This window comes from Coregonus lavaretus, assembly GCF_964263955.1.
Source record: "Coregonus lavaretus genome assembly, chromosome: 4".
Lineage (NCBI taxonomy): Eukaryota > Metazoa > Chordata > Actinopteri > Salmoniformes > Salmonidae > Coregonus > Coregonus lavaretus.
Genome location: NC_139991.1, coordinates 43,605,277 through 43,621,990, shown reverse-complemented (window position 1 = coordinate 43,621,990; position 16,714 = coordinate 43,605,277). Strand labels below are relative to the sequence as shown.

General features: G+C 43.2%; 2 protein-coding genes across 2 annotated transcripts; both read left to right on the top strand.

Moving 5' to 3' along the window:
- Nucleotides 1-590: 590 nt before the first annotated feature.
- Nucleotides 591-2,216, top strand: LOC311127579 (heat shock protein beta-1-like). Its single transcript, XM_084159396.1, has 3 exons — nucleotides 591-1,129; nucleotides 1,285-1,348; nucleotides 1,611-2,216. Exons 1-3 carry the CDS (start codon nucleotides 742-744, stop codon nucleotides 1,768-1,770), a joined length of 612 nt encoding a protein of 203 aa, XP_084015522.1. The 5' UTR covers nucleotides 591-741; the 3' UTR covers nucleotides 1,771-2,216.
- A 10,209-nt stretch (nucleotides 2,217-12,425) lies between these two features.
- On the top strand, nucleotides 12,426-15,901 carry LOC311127092 (serine/threonine-protein kinase TAO3-like; the record flags this gene model as incomplete). The annotated part of the gene is made up of 8 exons (XM_084158857.1): nucleotides 12,426-12,554; nucleotides 13,664-13,900; nucleotides 14,100-14,228; nucleotides 14,345-14,548; nucleotides 14,714-14,953; nucleotides 15,147-15,359; nucleotides 15,473-15,655; nucleotides 15,740-15,901. Exons 2-8 carry the CDS (start codon nucleotides 13,715-13,717, stop codon nucleotides 15,899-15,901), a joined length of 1,317 nt encoding a protein of 438 aa, XP_084014983.1. The 5' UTR covers nucleotides 12,426-12,554; nucleotides 13,664-13,714.
- Between the last annotated feature and the right edge of the window lie 813 nt (nucleotides 15,902-16,714).

Below are 16,714 nucleotides of genomic sequence, written 5' to 3'. Positions count from 1 at the left end.
TGTACGTAGAAGTTGAAGTCACATCAAAATAACCTTATGAACATAAGGTCAGTAAACCATGGCTCCGACAGTGGGGTAACCAGAAAGGTCATGTTTTGGAGTTTGGGTCTGGAACTAAAAGTTTACCCCTCGTTCATACAGTAGCTGAGGAGTTGCTTAGCAGTTTCTGCTGTGAATGTACATGCTGTCCCTGCACATAGCTGAGCGGTGCGATTACTATGGAGAAGACAAAGCGCACCAGTATGTGACAAGACTGCAGAGGCCAAGCTCTGAATAAACCCCATCGTTGCCGCGCCCAGAGTCATCCACCAACTACTTGCCATTTACGTCTTGGAGCTATAAATACAGATAATTAAGATTTACCCTCTCCAGGTCCCAGGGCAACAGAGGAGCAACACCACTGCCCCAACCATGCTAATGAACTACTTCTCATCCCATGGATAAGGCTTACTGCTTGATAAGTTCTAGAATGGATCAGCTGGGTGTATAAAGGGTGTGAGTGATGCTCCACAGCGGAACAAAGTCTGATTGTCCAGAGCAATCCTTCCCACTATGACGCAGCCTTCCTGAACTGTTTGGGGGAAAATATTGCTGCCCTTTTGTGTGGTGAGGCTAAGTCATTAAACCTGACTTAGTAATTGTAATTAGACAGAGATTGGATTAAATTATCCAGTCAGGGGAAAACCAAGAGAGGAAACAGGTTTCCCCCCCCTAGTACCACTCTCGGGCCATTCTGAAGTCATGGCTGACCACAACAAGGTATTACCGCGTCCTCTTTTCCGCCGAGATGCAAACTGGGATCCTTTCCGTGAGTGGACACGGCCTAGCCGCATGATCATGGAGCAGGACTTTGGCCTCCCTCCTTTCCTGGATCCAGGCGATGTGAGCTGGATAGACTGGGCTAGGAGGAGACTGGCATCATCCTCCTGGCCAGGGTACACACGCCATGGCACTGCTCCCCCTGCTGCAGTGGCACCCCAGACCTCAGCCAGACTTCAGAGACAACTGTCTGGAGGAGTGTCAGAGATCAGGACAGGACAGGACAGCTGGAGGATCACACTGGATGTCAATCACTTCTCACCAGAGGAGATATCAATCAAAACCAAGGGGGGCTTCCTGGAGATTACAGGTACGAACGTTATTTCTCTGATCTGAGACAGCAGAATATGGTGGCAGTTTGAACATTCATTGTTACTTAAAAGGTTTGACAATTAACTGTTGAAATATTTTATAGCGGTCTCAAGTCCACACTACTTCAATTATTGTCTCAACTTATATTTTAAGGTCAACATGAAGAAAGGGAGGACGAACATGGATCAGTCTCAAGGTGCTTTACAAGAAAATACAAGTAAGTTGTAATGGTGGAATAGAAAATAAGGTCCCTCACAATGCTATGACAAAGACATACCGGCAATGAAACTAAGAACTCAAAAAATAATGTGTGGAATTGAAAGTCTTTGCTGTTGATTGCTATAGGAAGACATTCTAAATAGTTTCCCACGGTTTACTTACATTTGTAAAAACAGATGACAAGCAGTCTATTGTATCACAGTAAACAAGTCCTTGCCTGTCTGTGTTGTAAACAGATTATTGTTGTTTGTTTGTTGAAGGCTGCCCCCTGGTGTGGACTTGCAGCACGTCAGCTCGTCTCTGTCTGGTGAAGGGGTTCTCTTAGTAGAAGCACCCCTCCCAGGCTCAACCACCACCATCCTCCCCAGTGACATGGTCATCCCCATTCAGATCAAGCACAAGCAGGAAGGGAAAGAGTGAATCCAGTTGACCAGAAGTCATGATCCATTACAATTAGATGTAAAGCTTGGGGTAGAGCTTAAAAGTTGATGTCGGTGTTGACAACTTTTGACAAAAAATTTGAATTAAGTCTTGGTCATTTAAAATGACAAATGTAGTGGCTTCTATAGCTATTGAAACACCATAACTTTATTTACTCTCACTGTAACCACAAGCGTGGCATGTTTTTCTATGTATTATGTTAAATCATTTCCCACAAGGACTAGCAAAACCAAGATAAACTGAAAAATCAAGACTGTTGAAATGTACTTTCTCATTTGTCAAATTATAGATAATCTGGGAGGAAACATGACCATGCTTAAGAATGCTGGAACAGTTCTGCAAAGCATACTTTTCAACGTTATTTATTTCTATGAATATAATCTCTTTTGAATCAAAGCAATAAACATTCCATGGCAAAATGACCCATATTGAGGGGGGCTGGGGCTCTTATGTATGCAGTGTCTGTCTTTGTATAAAAACTGCTGCCTGTGCACACACATTACTTACTCTAAAAACTGGAAGAATCTACTGGGAATTAGACCTGGAAGTAGTAGAACGTTTTTTAATTAGCCCAAACCAAAAGAGCTACTGTGTAAATACAGGGTAAAGTGAAGTCATTTCCATTTTAGTTATTTATCAGACACTGTTATCCAGAGGAACTTACTGTTAGTGCATTCACTAACTGAATGCACTAGGTACAACGACCACATCAGTCAAAGTAAGTAAACTTCCTCAAACTTCCTCAATAAAGCAGGTGAGTGTTAGTGCAAGAAAGGTAAGTACAACGCTAGGGTGTGGGTTTCCCCCCATTCTCTTCTCTCATTTCCCTCAAACTCTTGCTTACTTGACCCAAATTGACCCTAAAGGACTTGGCAAATGTTCCCGATTGTGTCAATGTTGCCCTGCATTTGCCTTCAAGTTTGACAGCTTTATGATAAGAACTCTGTTTAAATACAAATCAGAGATATACTTGTGCTTGATGTGTGCTCCAAAATCTTATTTCATTGGCGTAGGCGTGTAGACACGTCAGAGGCCACAACGTCCAGTCGTCCACTAAGAGGTGTTGAAACCCTCTCAGGGCGTCCCTTACAAAAAGGCATGAGTGTACACAGCGTTTGGTCAGTAGAGACGGTGAGCAACATCGATGGATACCTCCAGCCTGAAATCATCTAATGGTACTGTACAACTTCAGATTTCGGCTGAGGCTGTTAAATGTGTTTACTATGGCACCACAAAAAAAATATTTTCTATTGTATTAATGAATTCATGTTAAAGACAGTGCAAGTAATCTATTCTCTGAATTTTCACATGACAGTTTTACAATGGTCTGCAATCTCTGGAAAATATTTAATCTCTCCTGTACTTGTACTAGGTGTCACATCAAATCAACAAATAGGGATTTACACCCATTAACCACTGGAAGTCCCAGGAGTGCAGTCTGTGTCAGCTGAATATCATGTTTGCATTAGTTATCCTTTCCAAATATGACTGACTATTTCTGGCAGTATAAGAATCCATAAGACTTGTGGAACCTTGCCAAGGTGTGGCCGTTTCTCTCTCAGGCTGATACAGAGAGACTCATCCATGCTTTTATTACAAGCAGGATTGACTACTGTAATGCTCTCCTGTCTGGTCAACCTAAGAAAGCCATTGGTCAACTGCAAAACATACAGAATGCTGCAGCACGGGTACTGACCAAGACCAGACGGAGAGCACACATTACACCGGTTTTAAGGTCTCTACACTGGCTGCCTAGAATTCATTTTAAGATTATTATTTTGGTTTTAAAACAATCCATGACTGTGTGTGTGTGTGAATTTGGGGCGGGGGGGGGGGGGGGGGGGGTGTGTAGCAAATATTTCACTGTTGGAAAAATGAATTGTGTCATGCACAAAGGAGATGTCCTAACCGACTTACCAAAACTAGTTTTAATGACTCCAACCTAAGTGTATGTAAACTTCCGACTTCAACTGTACATATATGGACAAGCAATGACAGAGCGGCATGGACTAAGATACAGTAGAATATTATAGAATAGAATGCAGTATATACATATGAGATGAGTAGTGCAAGATATGTAAACATTATTAAAGTGACTAGTGTTCCATTTCTTAAAGTGGCCAGTGATTTCAATAGGCAGCAGCAGCCTCTAATGTGCTAGTGATGGCTATTTAACAGTCTGATGGCCTTGAGATAGAAGCTGTTTTTCATTCTCTCGGTCCCAGCTTTGATGCACCTGTACTGACCTCGCCTTATGGACGATAGCGGGGTGAACAGGCAGTGCTCAGGTGGTTGATGTCCTTGATGATCTTTTTGGCCTTCCTGTGACATTGGGTGCTGTATGTGTCTTGGAGGGCGGGTAGTTTGCCCCCGGTAATGCGTTCGGCAGACCGCACCACCCTCTGGAGAGCCCTGCGGTTGCGGGCGGTGCAGTTGCCGTACCAGGTGGTGATACAGCCCGACAGGATGCTCTCAATTGTGCATCTGTAAAAGTTTGTGAGGGTTTTAGGTACTATGCCGAATTTCTTCAGCCTCCAGAGGTTGAAGAGGCTCTGTTCGCCTTCTTCACCACATTGTCTGCGTGGGTGGACAATTTCAGTTTGTCGTGATGTGTACGCCAAGGAACTTGAAGCTTTCCACCTTCTCCACTGCGGTCCCGTTGATGTGGATAGGGGGGTGCACCCTCTGCTGTTTCCTGAAGTCCACGATCATCTCGTTTATTTTGTTGATGTTGAGTGAGTGGTTTTTTTCCTGGCACCACACTCCCAGAGCCCTCACCTCCTCCCTGTAGGCGGTCTCGTCATTGTTGGTAATCAAGCCTACTATTGTTGTGTCGTCTGCAAACTTGATGATTGAGTTGGAGGCGTGCTAGGCCACGCAGTCATGGGTGAACAGGGAGTACAGGAGGGGGCTGAGCACGCACCCTTGTGGGGCCCCAGTGTTGAGGATCAGCGAAGTGGAGATGTTGTTTCCTACCTTCACCACCTGGGGGCGGCCCGTCAGGAAGTCCAGGACCCAGTTGCACAGGGCGGGGTTCAGACCCAGGGCCTCAAGCTTAATGATGAGCTTGGAGGGTACTATGGTGTTGAATGCTGAGCTATAGTCAATGAACAACATTCTTACATAGGTATTCCTCTTGTCCAGATGGGATAGGGCAGTGTGCAGTGTGATGGCGATTGCATCGTCTGTGGATCTATTGGGGTGGTAAGCAAATTGAAGTGGCTCTAGGGTGACAGGTAAGGTAGAGGTGATATGATCCTTGACTAGTCTCTCAAAGCACTTCATGATAATAGAGGTGAGTGCTACAGGGCGATAGTCATTTAGTTCCGTTACCTTTGCTTTCTTGGGTACAGGAACAATGGTGGCCATCTTGAAGCATGTGGAAACAGCAGACTGGGAAAGGGAGAGATTGAATATGTCCATAAACACACCAGCCAGCTGGTCTGCGCATGCTTTGAGGATGCGGCTAGGAATGCCGTCTGGGCCGGCAGCCTTGCGGGGGTTAACATGCTTAAATGTCTTAATCACGTCGGCCATGGAGAAGGAGAGGCCACAGTCCTTGGTAGTGGGCCTCGTCAGTGGCACTGTGTTATCCTCAAAGCAGGCGAAGAAGGTGTTTAGCTTGTCTGGAAGCGAGACGTCGGTGTCGTCGACGTGGCTGGTTTTCCTTTTGTAGTCCGTGATTGTCTGTAGACCCTGCCACATACGTCTCGTGTCTGAGCCGTTGAATTGCGACTCCACTTTGTCTCTATACTGATGTTTTGCCAGTTTAATTGCCTTACGGAGTGAGTAGCTACACTGTTTGCATTCTGCCATATTCCCAGTCACCTTGCCATAGTTGAATGCGGTAGTTCGCGCTTTCAGATTTGTGCGAATGTTGCCATCTATCCACGGTTTCTGGTTAGGGTAGGTTTTAATAGTCACAGTGGGCACAACATCACCTATACACTTCCTGATAAACTCAGTCTCCGTTTCAGTGTATTCATCTACCCGGAACATATCCCAGTCCGCGTGATCAAAACAATCTTGAAGCGTGGATTCCGATTTGTCAGGCCAGCGTTGAATAGTCCTTAGCACGGGTACTTCCTGTTTGAGTTTCTGCCTATAGGAAGGGAGAAGCAAAATGGAGTCGTGGTCAGATTTGCCGAAAGGAGGGCGGGGGAGGGCCTTATAACCATCCCGGAAGTTCGAATAGTAATGGTCGAGGATTTTGGCAGCGCGAGTACAACAGTCGATATGTTGATAGAACTTCGGCAGCCTAGTCCTCAAGTTTGCTTTGTTAAAATCCCCGGCTACAATAAATGCAGCCTCAGGATATGTGGTTTCCAGTTTGCATAAGGTCCAGTGAAGTTCTTTGAGGGCAGTCGTGGTATCGGCTTGAGGGGGGATATACATGGCCGTGACTATAACCTAAGAAAATTATCTTGGGAGATAATACGGTCGGCATTTGATTGTGAGATATTCTAGGTCGGGTGAACAGAAGGAGTGTGTGGAAGGAAAAGCAGCCAACAAGTGATCAGCATATGTGAGAACTCCTTCAAGACTGTTGGAAAAGCATTCCAGGTGAAGCTGGTTGAGAGAATGCCAAGAGTGTGCAAAGCTGTGATCAAGGCAAAGGTTGGCTATTTGAAGAATCTCAAATATAACATATATTTTGATTTGTTTAACACTTTTTTGGTTACTACATGATTCCATATGTGTTATTTCATAGTGTTGATGTCTTCACTATTATTCTACAATGTAGAAAATAGTAAAAATAAAGAAAAACCTTTGAATGAGTAGGTGTGTCCAAACTTTTGACTGGTACTGTATATATATATATATATATATATATATATATATATATATATATATGTGTGTGTGTGTGTGTGTGTGTGTGTGTTGCTTCAATGGCCTGGGCTATTGTTTGTTTAAATTCAAACCAGGTTAATCTCAGTTTGTCAGTGTCAGAGTAGCCACTCATTTCAGTCATTTGTGTGGTATTAAAAAAGAGTCAGCTAATGTCTTCTGTCATGTAAATGAGGTAGAACTGCAGCAAATGTGTTTTTAAAAGCCAGATTTTATTCCAGAACCTGCTAATCCAAAAAACGCCTTTGCTCAACTGTAGTCTATACCACATTGCAAATGTTATTATGGGTTTATTATAAAGGGGCTTTTTCTTCAACAGTAAATTCACCATGCATCGAATTGCATATTGGTTCACGGATTAGTTTACAGAAAATGTTGGTGTGTTTTTTTATGATAAAAAAAAAAAAACTCAGTATATTTAGTGTTACATTTAGAAAAGGTTTATATTAGGCCTCCTGAGCGGTGAAGCGGTCTAAGGCACTGCATCGCAGTGCTTGAGGTGTCACTACAGACCTGTGTTCGATCCCAGGCTGTGTCACAACTGGCCGTGACCGGGAGTCCCATAGGGCGGCACACAATTGGCCCAGCATCAATGTAGTTCTGGGCTGATTCCTCACTGTTCTCATGATCATTGCAACTCCACGAGGTGAGATCTTGCATGGAGCCCCAGGCCGAGGGAGATTGACAGTTCTTTTGTGTTTCTTCCATTTGCGAATAATCGCACCAACTGTTGTCACCTTCTCACCAAGCTGCTTGGCGATGGTCTTGTAGCCCAATCCAGCCTTCTGTAGGTCTACAATCTTGTCCCTGACATCCTTGGAGAGCTCTTTGGTCTTGGCCATGGTGGAGAGTTTGGAATCTGATTGATTAATTGCTTCTGTGGACAGGTGTCTTTTATACAGTTAACAAGCTGAGATTAGGAGCACTCCCTTTAAGAGTGTGCTCCTAATCTCAGCTCGTTACCTGTATAAAAGACACCTGGGAGCCAGAAATCTTTCTGATTGAGAGGGGGTCAAATATTTATTTCCCTCATTGAAATGCAAATCAATTTCTAACATTTTTGACATGCGTTTTTCTGTATTTTGTTGTTGTTATTCTGTCTCTCACTGTTCAAATAAACCTACCATTAAAATTATAGACTGATCATTTCTTTGTCAGTAGGCAAACGTACAAAATCAGCAGGGGATCAAATACTTTTTTCCCTCACTGTAAGTTAGTCTAGTCATCTAAACCTTGTAGTAATCATGGCTGAATTACCAACCAGGCACGAAGGGCACCTCCAGTGGGCCCCCCTCTAGCCTTTAGGCCCCCCCCCCGACCTTTTGTTAGTCAACCAGATTTAAATTTTAGTCATTTAGCAGACGCTCTTATCCAGAGCGACTTACATGAGCAATTAGGGTTAAGTGCCTTGCTCAAGGGCACATCGACAGATTTTTCAACTAGTCGGCTCGGGGATTAGAACCAGCGACCTTTCTGTTACTGGCACAATGCTATTAACCACTAAGCTACCTGCCGCCCTGAACATGGCATAAGTCAATGCAAAATGTGCAGACTTGCAGGAAATTAGCTTCAAAACTGCACAATTTTCTCAAGGGAACATCGACAGATTATTCACCTTTTCAGCTCAGGTATTCAAACCAGCAACCTTTCGGTTACTGGCCCAACACTCTAACCGCTAGGCTACCTGACACCTAGCAAGCTCATTTTCAGCTCATTGTATCTTGTTAGGCCATGTCTACACTTACATGCGACTTCTGCTATCAGAATACAAAAATCTCATTAGAAAGACAGGTCTAGATACACAAAAGTCGCATTGTGGTCGGATTGTGTTCAGATTGTGTGTCGGATTTCTCCTCAGTCTGGACGCAATCATGCTACCGCAAGCACATACACTGGGCGACATCACCAAGTCTCCAGAAAACTTGTATTTTAGGAGCGAGAGGCACCTTTTTTAATTAAACGTTATCCTAACCTGCTTGCAATCCCTTTAGTTTTGATAGCTAGCTTGCTGGCTAGTTACAGAGGTTAGCTGGCTAGTTAGCTACAGTAGTTGGCAACTGCCATCAAGTTGTTGTTGTGTTATTATCAGATTTAGCCTGTCCACCGTTGACAGAATGCATACTGCATTTGAATATAGCACGGAAAAAGGGAATCCAGACACAACGTGGACACGGTAGACACATTTAAATGTAGGTGTAGACGCATGACTGGTTCGGAATTCCATGATCAGAACTCCATGATCAGAATATAATATATATAATATAATTAGGCAATAAATTATTCTAATCATTCATATCAAACATAAAAATAGACAATACATATTTGACTCATATCAGTGATGACCTTCTTTGCCTTCTCTGCATTTCTGACTTCCTGAACAGTGTCTTCCACTTCACCTTGTATCTGAACCAAGTCAGCCTCAAGCTTCTTCTTGGTGCTCAGAAGGCTTGTGTTCTACACAAATCATGTAAAGAATAAGTTCCTGTGTTCATAAAAATTAGGACAAACGTCAACAAACGGTATGAACAAAATGACTCTTCCTGAGAGTGCAGCAGTCCAACACGTTCACTGGCATCCACCAGCTCCTGCTCAGCCACTTTGCGGCCTCTCTCTGTCTGGTCCAGAGCAGCCCTCAGCTCCTCAATCTCAGCCAACATCAAGTTGTTCCTGCGCTCCACCATGGCTGTCTGTTCCTTCATGTTATCCTGTCCTCTGATTGCATCATCAAGGTGCAGTTGGGCATCCTAATAATAAATAGGTTATAGACTATTTAGCAAACGTGGGAAGTCATTAAGTTATTGACTTCGTAAACACATTTTGACTGAAAAAAAATGAAGCTTAAAGTGGCAATATGTAACTTTTTGGACGACCCGACCAAATGCACATAGAAATGTGAGTTATAGATCTATCATTCTACTTGAAAGCAAATCTACGAAGCGGTATATCTGTTCTATGTGCGCTATTTCTATGCTTCCCATTACTTTTACTTTCGGTTTTGTACACCAACTTCAAACAGCTGAAACAACAATATTTTGGGTTATGGAAAATATATTTCACAGCAGTTTAGATGGTAAAATGATTCTCTACACTATACTAGTTTATTTTGTCACATAAACTGAAATTAGGCGAACTATTAGCGTTTTAGCAACCAGGAAATGGCAGAGCGATTTCTGCATAGTTCAACTTTAAGCAGCTTGTCGGTTGGCATGACTTAGCTGGATCTCCATCTCATTGAGATCTCCCTTCACCTTCTTCTTGACTCTCAGGGCATCATTTCTGCTCCTGATCTCAGAGTCCAGATTGCTCTGCATGGTGTCAATCACCCTCTGGCTGTTCCTCTTGATCTGATCCATCTCCTAATCCTTCTCTGCAAGCTTTCTGTTGACTTCACCCTTGACCTGGTTGACCTCCAGCTGAACACGCAGAATCTTGGATTTCTCATGTTCCGTAGCTTTTTATTACACAAGAAACAAAGAAGTTGAACAAAATGATATACATTTTTGACTAAGCTTGCTCGGCCTATTCATGCAAATGTTTTTATATTTAATATTTCACAATATTAAAGTGTTGGACACTGTTAAACATATAGGTCATAGAAAGTAGTACCAGCAGTGTGGCAGCTTCTTCAGAAGTGGTTGAATAAGCGCAAGCCTGATGTCAGGTAACAAGTTATAGGCACAGAAGAGGAAATCACTGACTTGAAGAAGATCTATAAGTCCGTCAGGGAACACAAACATGAGCATGACAGTTAAAATAAATAGTGTTTGAGTTAAGGATTACATTTTACATTTCAGTCATACCTTATTCGGGCATAGTAATAGGTTATCCATTTAGATAGAGAATTAGAGGACTGTTTGCTTGGTTCTTAGCTCTATTGCAGTTGACTGAGGATGTTGACTTGAAATGTATTCTCTTTGATCACTGCTATGATTGTGGGTCACTGAAACCCCTGTTTAGAGACCGTTATGCTACGCTATTGACCCATCCAGTGGTTTGTTGTGACAAGCGTTGCTACTTGGGGCCTTCACATGCTCCCGGTAGTAATTTAATTGGCCATTTGTACCACAAAGTGAGTAACATAATATGAAATTGCAATATGTAGAGTAATTGTTAACACTGTGTGATGCGTGATTTGAAGGAGTCAGGCGCAGGAGGGTAAATCACAGTATACAGAGTTTATTCCGTAATCCAGTGTAACCAGTCCAGTGCGCAAAACAGGCGCATTGGAACAAACATGCACACCGGGACAATACAAAATACTGAGCTCAACCGAGCTACTAATCCTCACAATGAACAATCACCCACAAGGACAAGGGGGCAGAGGGAACACTTATACATGGACTAATGAGGGGATATGCACCAGGTGTGTGTAATAGACAAGACAAGACAAATGGAATTATGAGATATGGAGCGGCAGTGGCTAGAAGGCCGGTGACGACGAACGCCGAAGCCTGCTCGAACAAGGAGGGGAGGCAGCTTTGGAGGAAGTCGTGACACACTGTATAATCATTTTAATGAATAAGCATGCATAGATATTATACATATTTATAAATAGTGTACCTACAATTTCATTATTTATAAACATTTATAATAATTTATAAACATTATAAGAACCACAATTTATAAGCAATTATGGCATGTATAATAATTTATAAAACATGTATAAGCATTTACAATGGCTTATTCAGTAAAGTTATTGTAAAGGATAATATGTACAGTAGTTTACCTATTAGCCAGTCCTCTGAACTAGTATTAATTTTAAGTCGTTTTTACAATACTACTATTGTATTACTCTTTTATAATGACCTTGTTGATTATTCAGACATTTTTACAAATCTGTTTCAAGAATCAACATCATTTGAGCAAATTCATTATTTTAAGGAAGCCACACTAGATAATGAATGTAATCAAATAAAATGAAATGTTATTTGTCACATGCGCCGAGTACAACAGGTGTAGACCTTACTGTGAAATGCTTATTTACAAGCCCTTAACCAACAATGCAGTTCAAGAAATAGAGTTAAGAAAATATTTACAAAATAACTAAAGTAAAAAATAAAATAAAAAGTAACACAATAAAATAACAATAACGAGTAATTTGTACATGTAGGTAGGGGTAATGTTCAGGATTGGTATCGTTGTAAAGTATCCATCCAGTATTTGAAACATTGTAGTGTCTTTTTAGAGAGCTGGAGAGATGAATAGAAGGCACTAGAAACAATTAATTGGAATATATAAGAATTATCTAGCTGATTAGTAATGTCACAGGAGAATAATGCCTTGGATGGATCTGTGTTTGATTTGCATATTTTCACAGATCACATAATATATCATCATGGGAATACAGGAAAATGAATACCTCTCCAAATCTTTTTATTGTAATTTATTTGGAGGCAGGAGAGAAGGAGTGCAACAATCTCTCTGTCATTTTCCTCCTCTTCTTTTTGTCTTGATTGTCTGTGATAGGCATTGCATAATTCACCCTTTCCCACCGGATCCATTTGGTTCCTCCTCCTCAGGAAGTGGAGACGCCAGAGACAAGGACTGCCTTCAGCTGCTGCCTTCCTGACGGTGCCTGCGATCGCTCTGCGATGCCTTGTTCATTTCTAGTGAGGAGCTGCAGGCAGTAGCGAGGGACCACGCAGGGGAAGGATGCATTTAAAGCAGGATGTGTGCTGGATGCTGGGAGACACGGCAGCGATAGCAGCAGCAGCAGCGAGCACGGAGGGCCTGGGAAGCGTCCACCCCCTCTCTCTCCTCCTTTTCCTCCCCCCCTGCAGGACCATGCTTGCGTGAGGGATGAGGCTGTGCACAGGGACGCCAGGCCAGAGCTGCGGCCTACTTCTTCTCACAAGAGCCGGGCTCTCGACTGCAAGATCTGTGAACGCTTTGCCACCATCAAATCAGCATCTTTGGTAGGCAGGCTCCCTCTCCCGCTGGGAGGGTCTCTCTCGCCATCCTCTCAGCTGCACATCTGTAGTCATGGCAACCGGATCCCGTTAATAAGTGTAATTTTTTCCATCCTCAGGTTCCCCCCTCTGCTTTTATGTGTGTGTAATTGTTTGGATTTCTATCAAATCTCTTTCTATATCTGTTTATCGTGATGTGTTTTTGTTATTGATTTACAAGCTGTGTGTAGACGTACCTTTAGCATTTTCATCCCAGAATAGTAGGCCTGCAAAACAGGCTCATACCTATTGAGCTCTCCATTTGTGGCTACATACAGTATGTACGTGACAGATGTATTAGCATGAAGAACACCACATTGACATTCAAGACACCCTTGCTATGTTCATGTATGTATTTATCGTAATTGATGATGCATGTGCTATGTTACTAGCATGAAATCTGAGCTGAGCAGCCATGATCATTTAGTGAAGAGGAGCAGTGTACATTATTTCCTGCCCTGGCTAATACTATCCACAGATACTGTAGCTAATAACCCTCAAGAATGTCCACCAATTAACAACTGTGCGTGTTTGTGTGTTTGCGTGTGCGTGTGCATGTTTGTATGTGTGAAAGTTATGACAGGATTTGTGACAGGTGGTCGGTCATAGAGGCCTTTTTAGTTATAATTGATTGGACTTTACACATGTTGGACTTGAATGCTAATGAGATTATATTGAGTAAATTCTGGATGAATTTACTGTAGTTATACTACATTAAGGGTGATATTCAGAGACTGTGATCTAGAGTACAAGCAAATACATAGAACCAAATGAATACTGTAGTTACCCTTAGGTGTACAGTACATAGTCTTCGTGAGGTCTCTCTTCTCTATTTCACTTAAGGTATCCTTGCAAAGATAATCAAATATGTCAAGTTATGTGTCAGATTCACAAAGGACATTGTTCTACTATATTTTACAGTCTATTACTGAGTGCGACTAGGGTACTCGTGTTTCTCCCTTTGTGAGTCCATATTTAACATACATTTTAATTGTACAGCAGTCTTCTCAGGCCCTCTTGCTTTTCACCCCTGACTGTTCTCTCTGTGCCCTCCGACCCCTGACCCCTGTGTCCAGGTCACCAGGTAGATCCAGGAGCATGAGCAGGACTCTGAGCTGCGGGAGCAGATGTCTGGGTATAAGCGCACGCGGCGGCAGCACCAGAAGCAGCTGATCGCCCTGGAGAACAGGCTGAAGGCGGAGATGGACGAGCATAGGCTCCGGTTGCAGAAGGAAGTAGAGACCCACGCCAACAACACTTACATTGAACTGGAGAGACTGGCTAAACGGCACGCCGTTCACACAGACAAAGAGGTGAATAATGATGTTGCCTGGTAGGACAGTAGGTCCTGGTTGCTATGAATGAGATGTAAACTGAAGATGTTCCAGCCCCTTAATTATATAGCATCCTTAGCATTTTTCCCTTTCAGCATAATGTCAGAATTTTAAACAGTACATCAAAGGGAGGTGGTAAACAAAATAATTCTGGAACATTTAATATGTTCCCGTACAGATAAAGGCAGCTACAGCAGAGGAGAAGAGGATCCAGCAACAGATCATTGCCCAGCAAAAGAAGGAGCTGACCACCTTCATAGACAACCAGAAAAAAGAGTACAGGCTCTGTAAAGATAAGATCAAAGAGGTAAATGTACAAATCATTTACACATTTTTCCACTTTGTCTGTGATGAAACTGTTTGCATTTTCCATTGATTCCATGCATGACCCACTAAGCCCTGGTTCTTATCTGGATGTTGCAGGAGATGAATGAGGACCCCATTACGCCCAAGGAGGAGAAGCAGGAGCGTCTTTCCAGGCACAAGGAGACGGTGCAGCGCTCACAGGCTGAGGATGAGGCCCACCTCCTAGACCAGCAGAGGCTGGTCTATGACAGGAGCTGCCGGGCTCTGAAACGCAGGACACTGGTCAAGAGGCACGAGTTTGAACAGGAGCAAATGAGAGAGGTACAGTTCCTCTCTGATATTTAGTTTGCCAATGATGCTGATAGAATTGCCTCTAGAATTGTCACCCCAACCTATTTTGTTAAATGGCCTAATTTGCATTGTAGAAATCTGAAGTACTGTATATTCGAAATGAAATGGGAAGATGAGGAATATGTCCCACCTCAGGAGCTGAATAAGAAGAAGACCCAGAAGGAGATGGAGCAGGCCCTGATGATCCGACAGGACGAGTCCACTCAGGAGCTGGAGCGCAGGCAGCTGCAGACGCTGCAGAGGCTCCGTGTTGAGCTGATCCGCCTGCAGCACCAGACCGAGTTGGAGAACCAGGAGGAGTACAACGGCCGGCGGCAGAGAGAGCTGCACAGAAAGCACGCCCTGGAGCAGCGGCAGCAGCCCCGGAACCTCAAGGTGCATAGAATCTATACTGCAGCTGCTGTGCTGTACATTTGGTTTAGTGTGTCTGCACATCTATGCAAAGACCCTTGAATTAAAGTCACACCCCTGGTCAGACTGAAGCTCAGCCGGCAGTCATAACCGGCAAAATGATTGTTTCTTACTGTATGTTTCTTACGATTGTTTCTTTCTATTTGTCCTTCTGGAGATGTTGGAGATGCAGATCAAGAAACAGTTCCAGGACACATGTAAGGTGCAGAACAAGCAGTACAAAGCCCTGAGGAACCATCAGCTTGAGGTTTCTCCTAAGAGCGAGCACAAGGCCATCCTAAAGTCACTGAAGGAGGAGCAGACACGCAAGCTCGCTGTGCTGGCCGAGCAGTACGAGCAGAGCATCAACGAGATGATGGCCTCACAAGCGGTAAGGGCACTACTCACCCTTAACCTCCAAACAGCTACACAATGCTTACTGGTACATGTATTATTTAACCCCCTCTCTCTCTCTCTCTCTCGCTTGTCTCTTTGGTCCCCCAGATGCATCTGGAGGAAGAGCAGGAAGGGGAGTGCCAGGCGTTGAAGCAGCAGCTGCAGCAGGAGATGGAGCTCCTGGATGCCTACCAGAGCAAGACCAAGGCCCAGACAGAAGCCCAACATGAGAGGGAGCTGCAGATGCTGGAGCAGAAGATCTCCTTATGCAGGTCCCACCTGGAACAGAAGGTATGTTTTGGTTATGTTGTAACACAGACTCACCTCTTTAGACTGAAACCGTCACTTATTTGATTATCACTATTGTGGATTCAGATTGAAGAGGAGCTGGCCTCACTTCAGAAGGAACGCACTGAAAGGATCAAGCAGCTTTTTGAACGGCAGGAGAGGGAGATGGACGCTTTCGATGCAGAGAGTGCTAGGCTGGGGTTTGGGAGCTTAGGTTCGCTGGACTTCCCCAAGGAGGACGACAGATGAAAATGGATGTGTGTGTGGAGGACTCTTCCCTTCTGGTGTATGGTGTAGACACATGTGCCTGCACTCTCACTGTTGACTTGACCATCGTCATCTCTACAGTGACAACGCTGGATAACCCTCTTTCTCTCTTTCTCTTTAGAGTCTTTTAGATACCACATCACAGCATAGAGCTGACATTTGCCATGGGAACTACTTTTCTTAAACTTAAAAAAAGGGGAAAATTAAACAAGATTAATTCACAACACAAGTTAAAGTGTGTAACTCAAAAGTCATGCGTTGGAGATTACAAGAATAGAATACTTATAAAAAATAAGAACGGACTCTTTCCTCCATGCCATCATCCTCCTTTTGGTATGAATTCATTAAATTCAGGAAATGTTAGTAAAGATTTGCACTTTGATATGTTTAAGTATTAACCCATCATGTTCATATGATGCTTAATGCGTATGTTACATGGAGGGCATTGTAATTGTGGAATGTGAGCTGCGGACTACACCGTGGTGTTTAGCTGCTTCTTCTTTCTTTTTTTCCTCGCAGAATGTGAATAATACTGGATGTGAATACTGTAAGCTAAAAGAAGGTATCGGGACGGTGTCAGATCTTAAACAGTTTTATAGAGAGATTTTACTTAATTCCATATTGTGCTAAAGCATATGGTCTTTCACTTTTTAAACTATTCCGGTACTTTATTTTTCATTGTTCAGTATTTAGGATTTATTGGCATCAGTTTGATCAAGCTGTGTATTTTATCAGAATGATGAAACTCCGTAAAACTGCTTATTATTGCATGCACTTTAAAGACACATTCAGGTT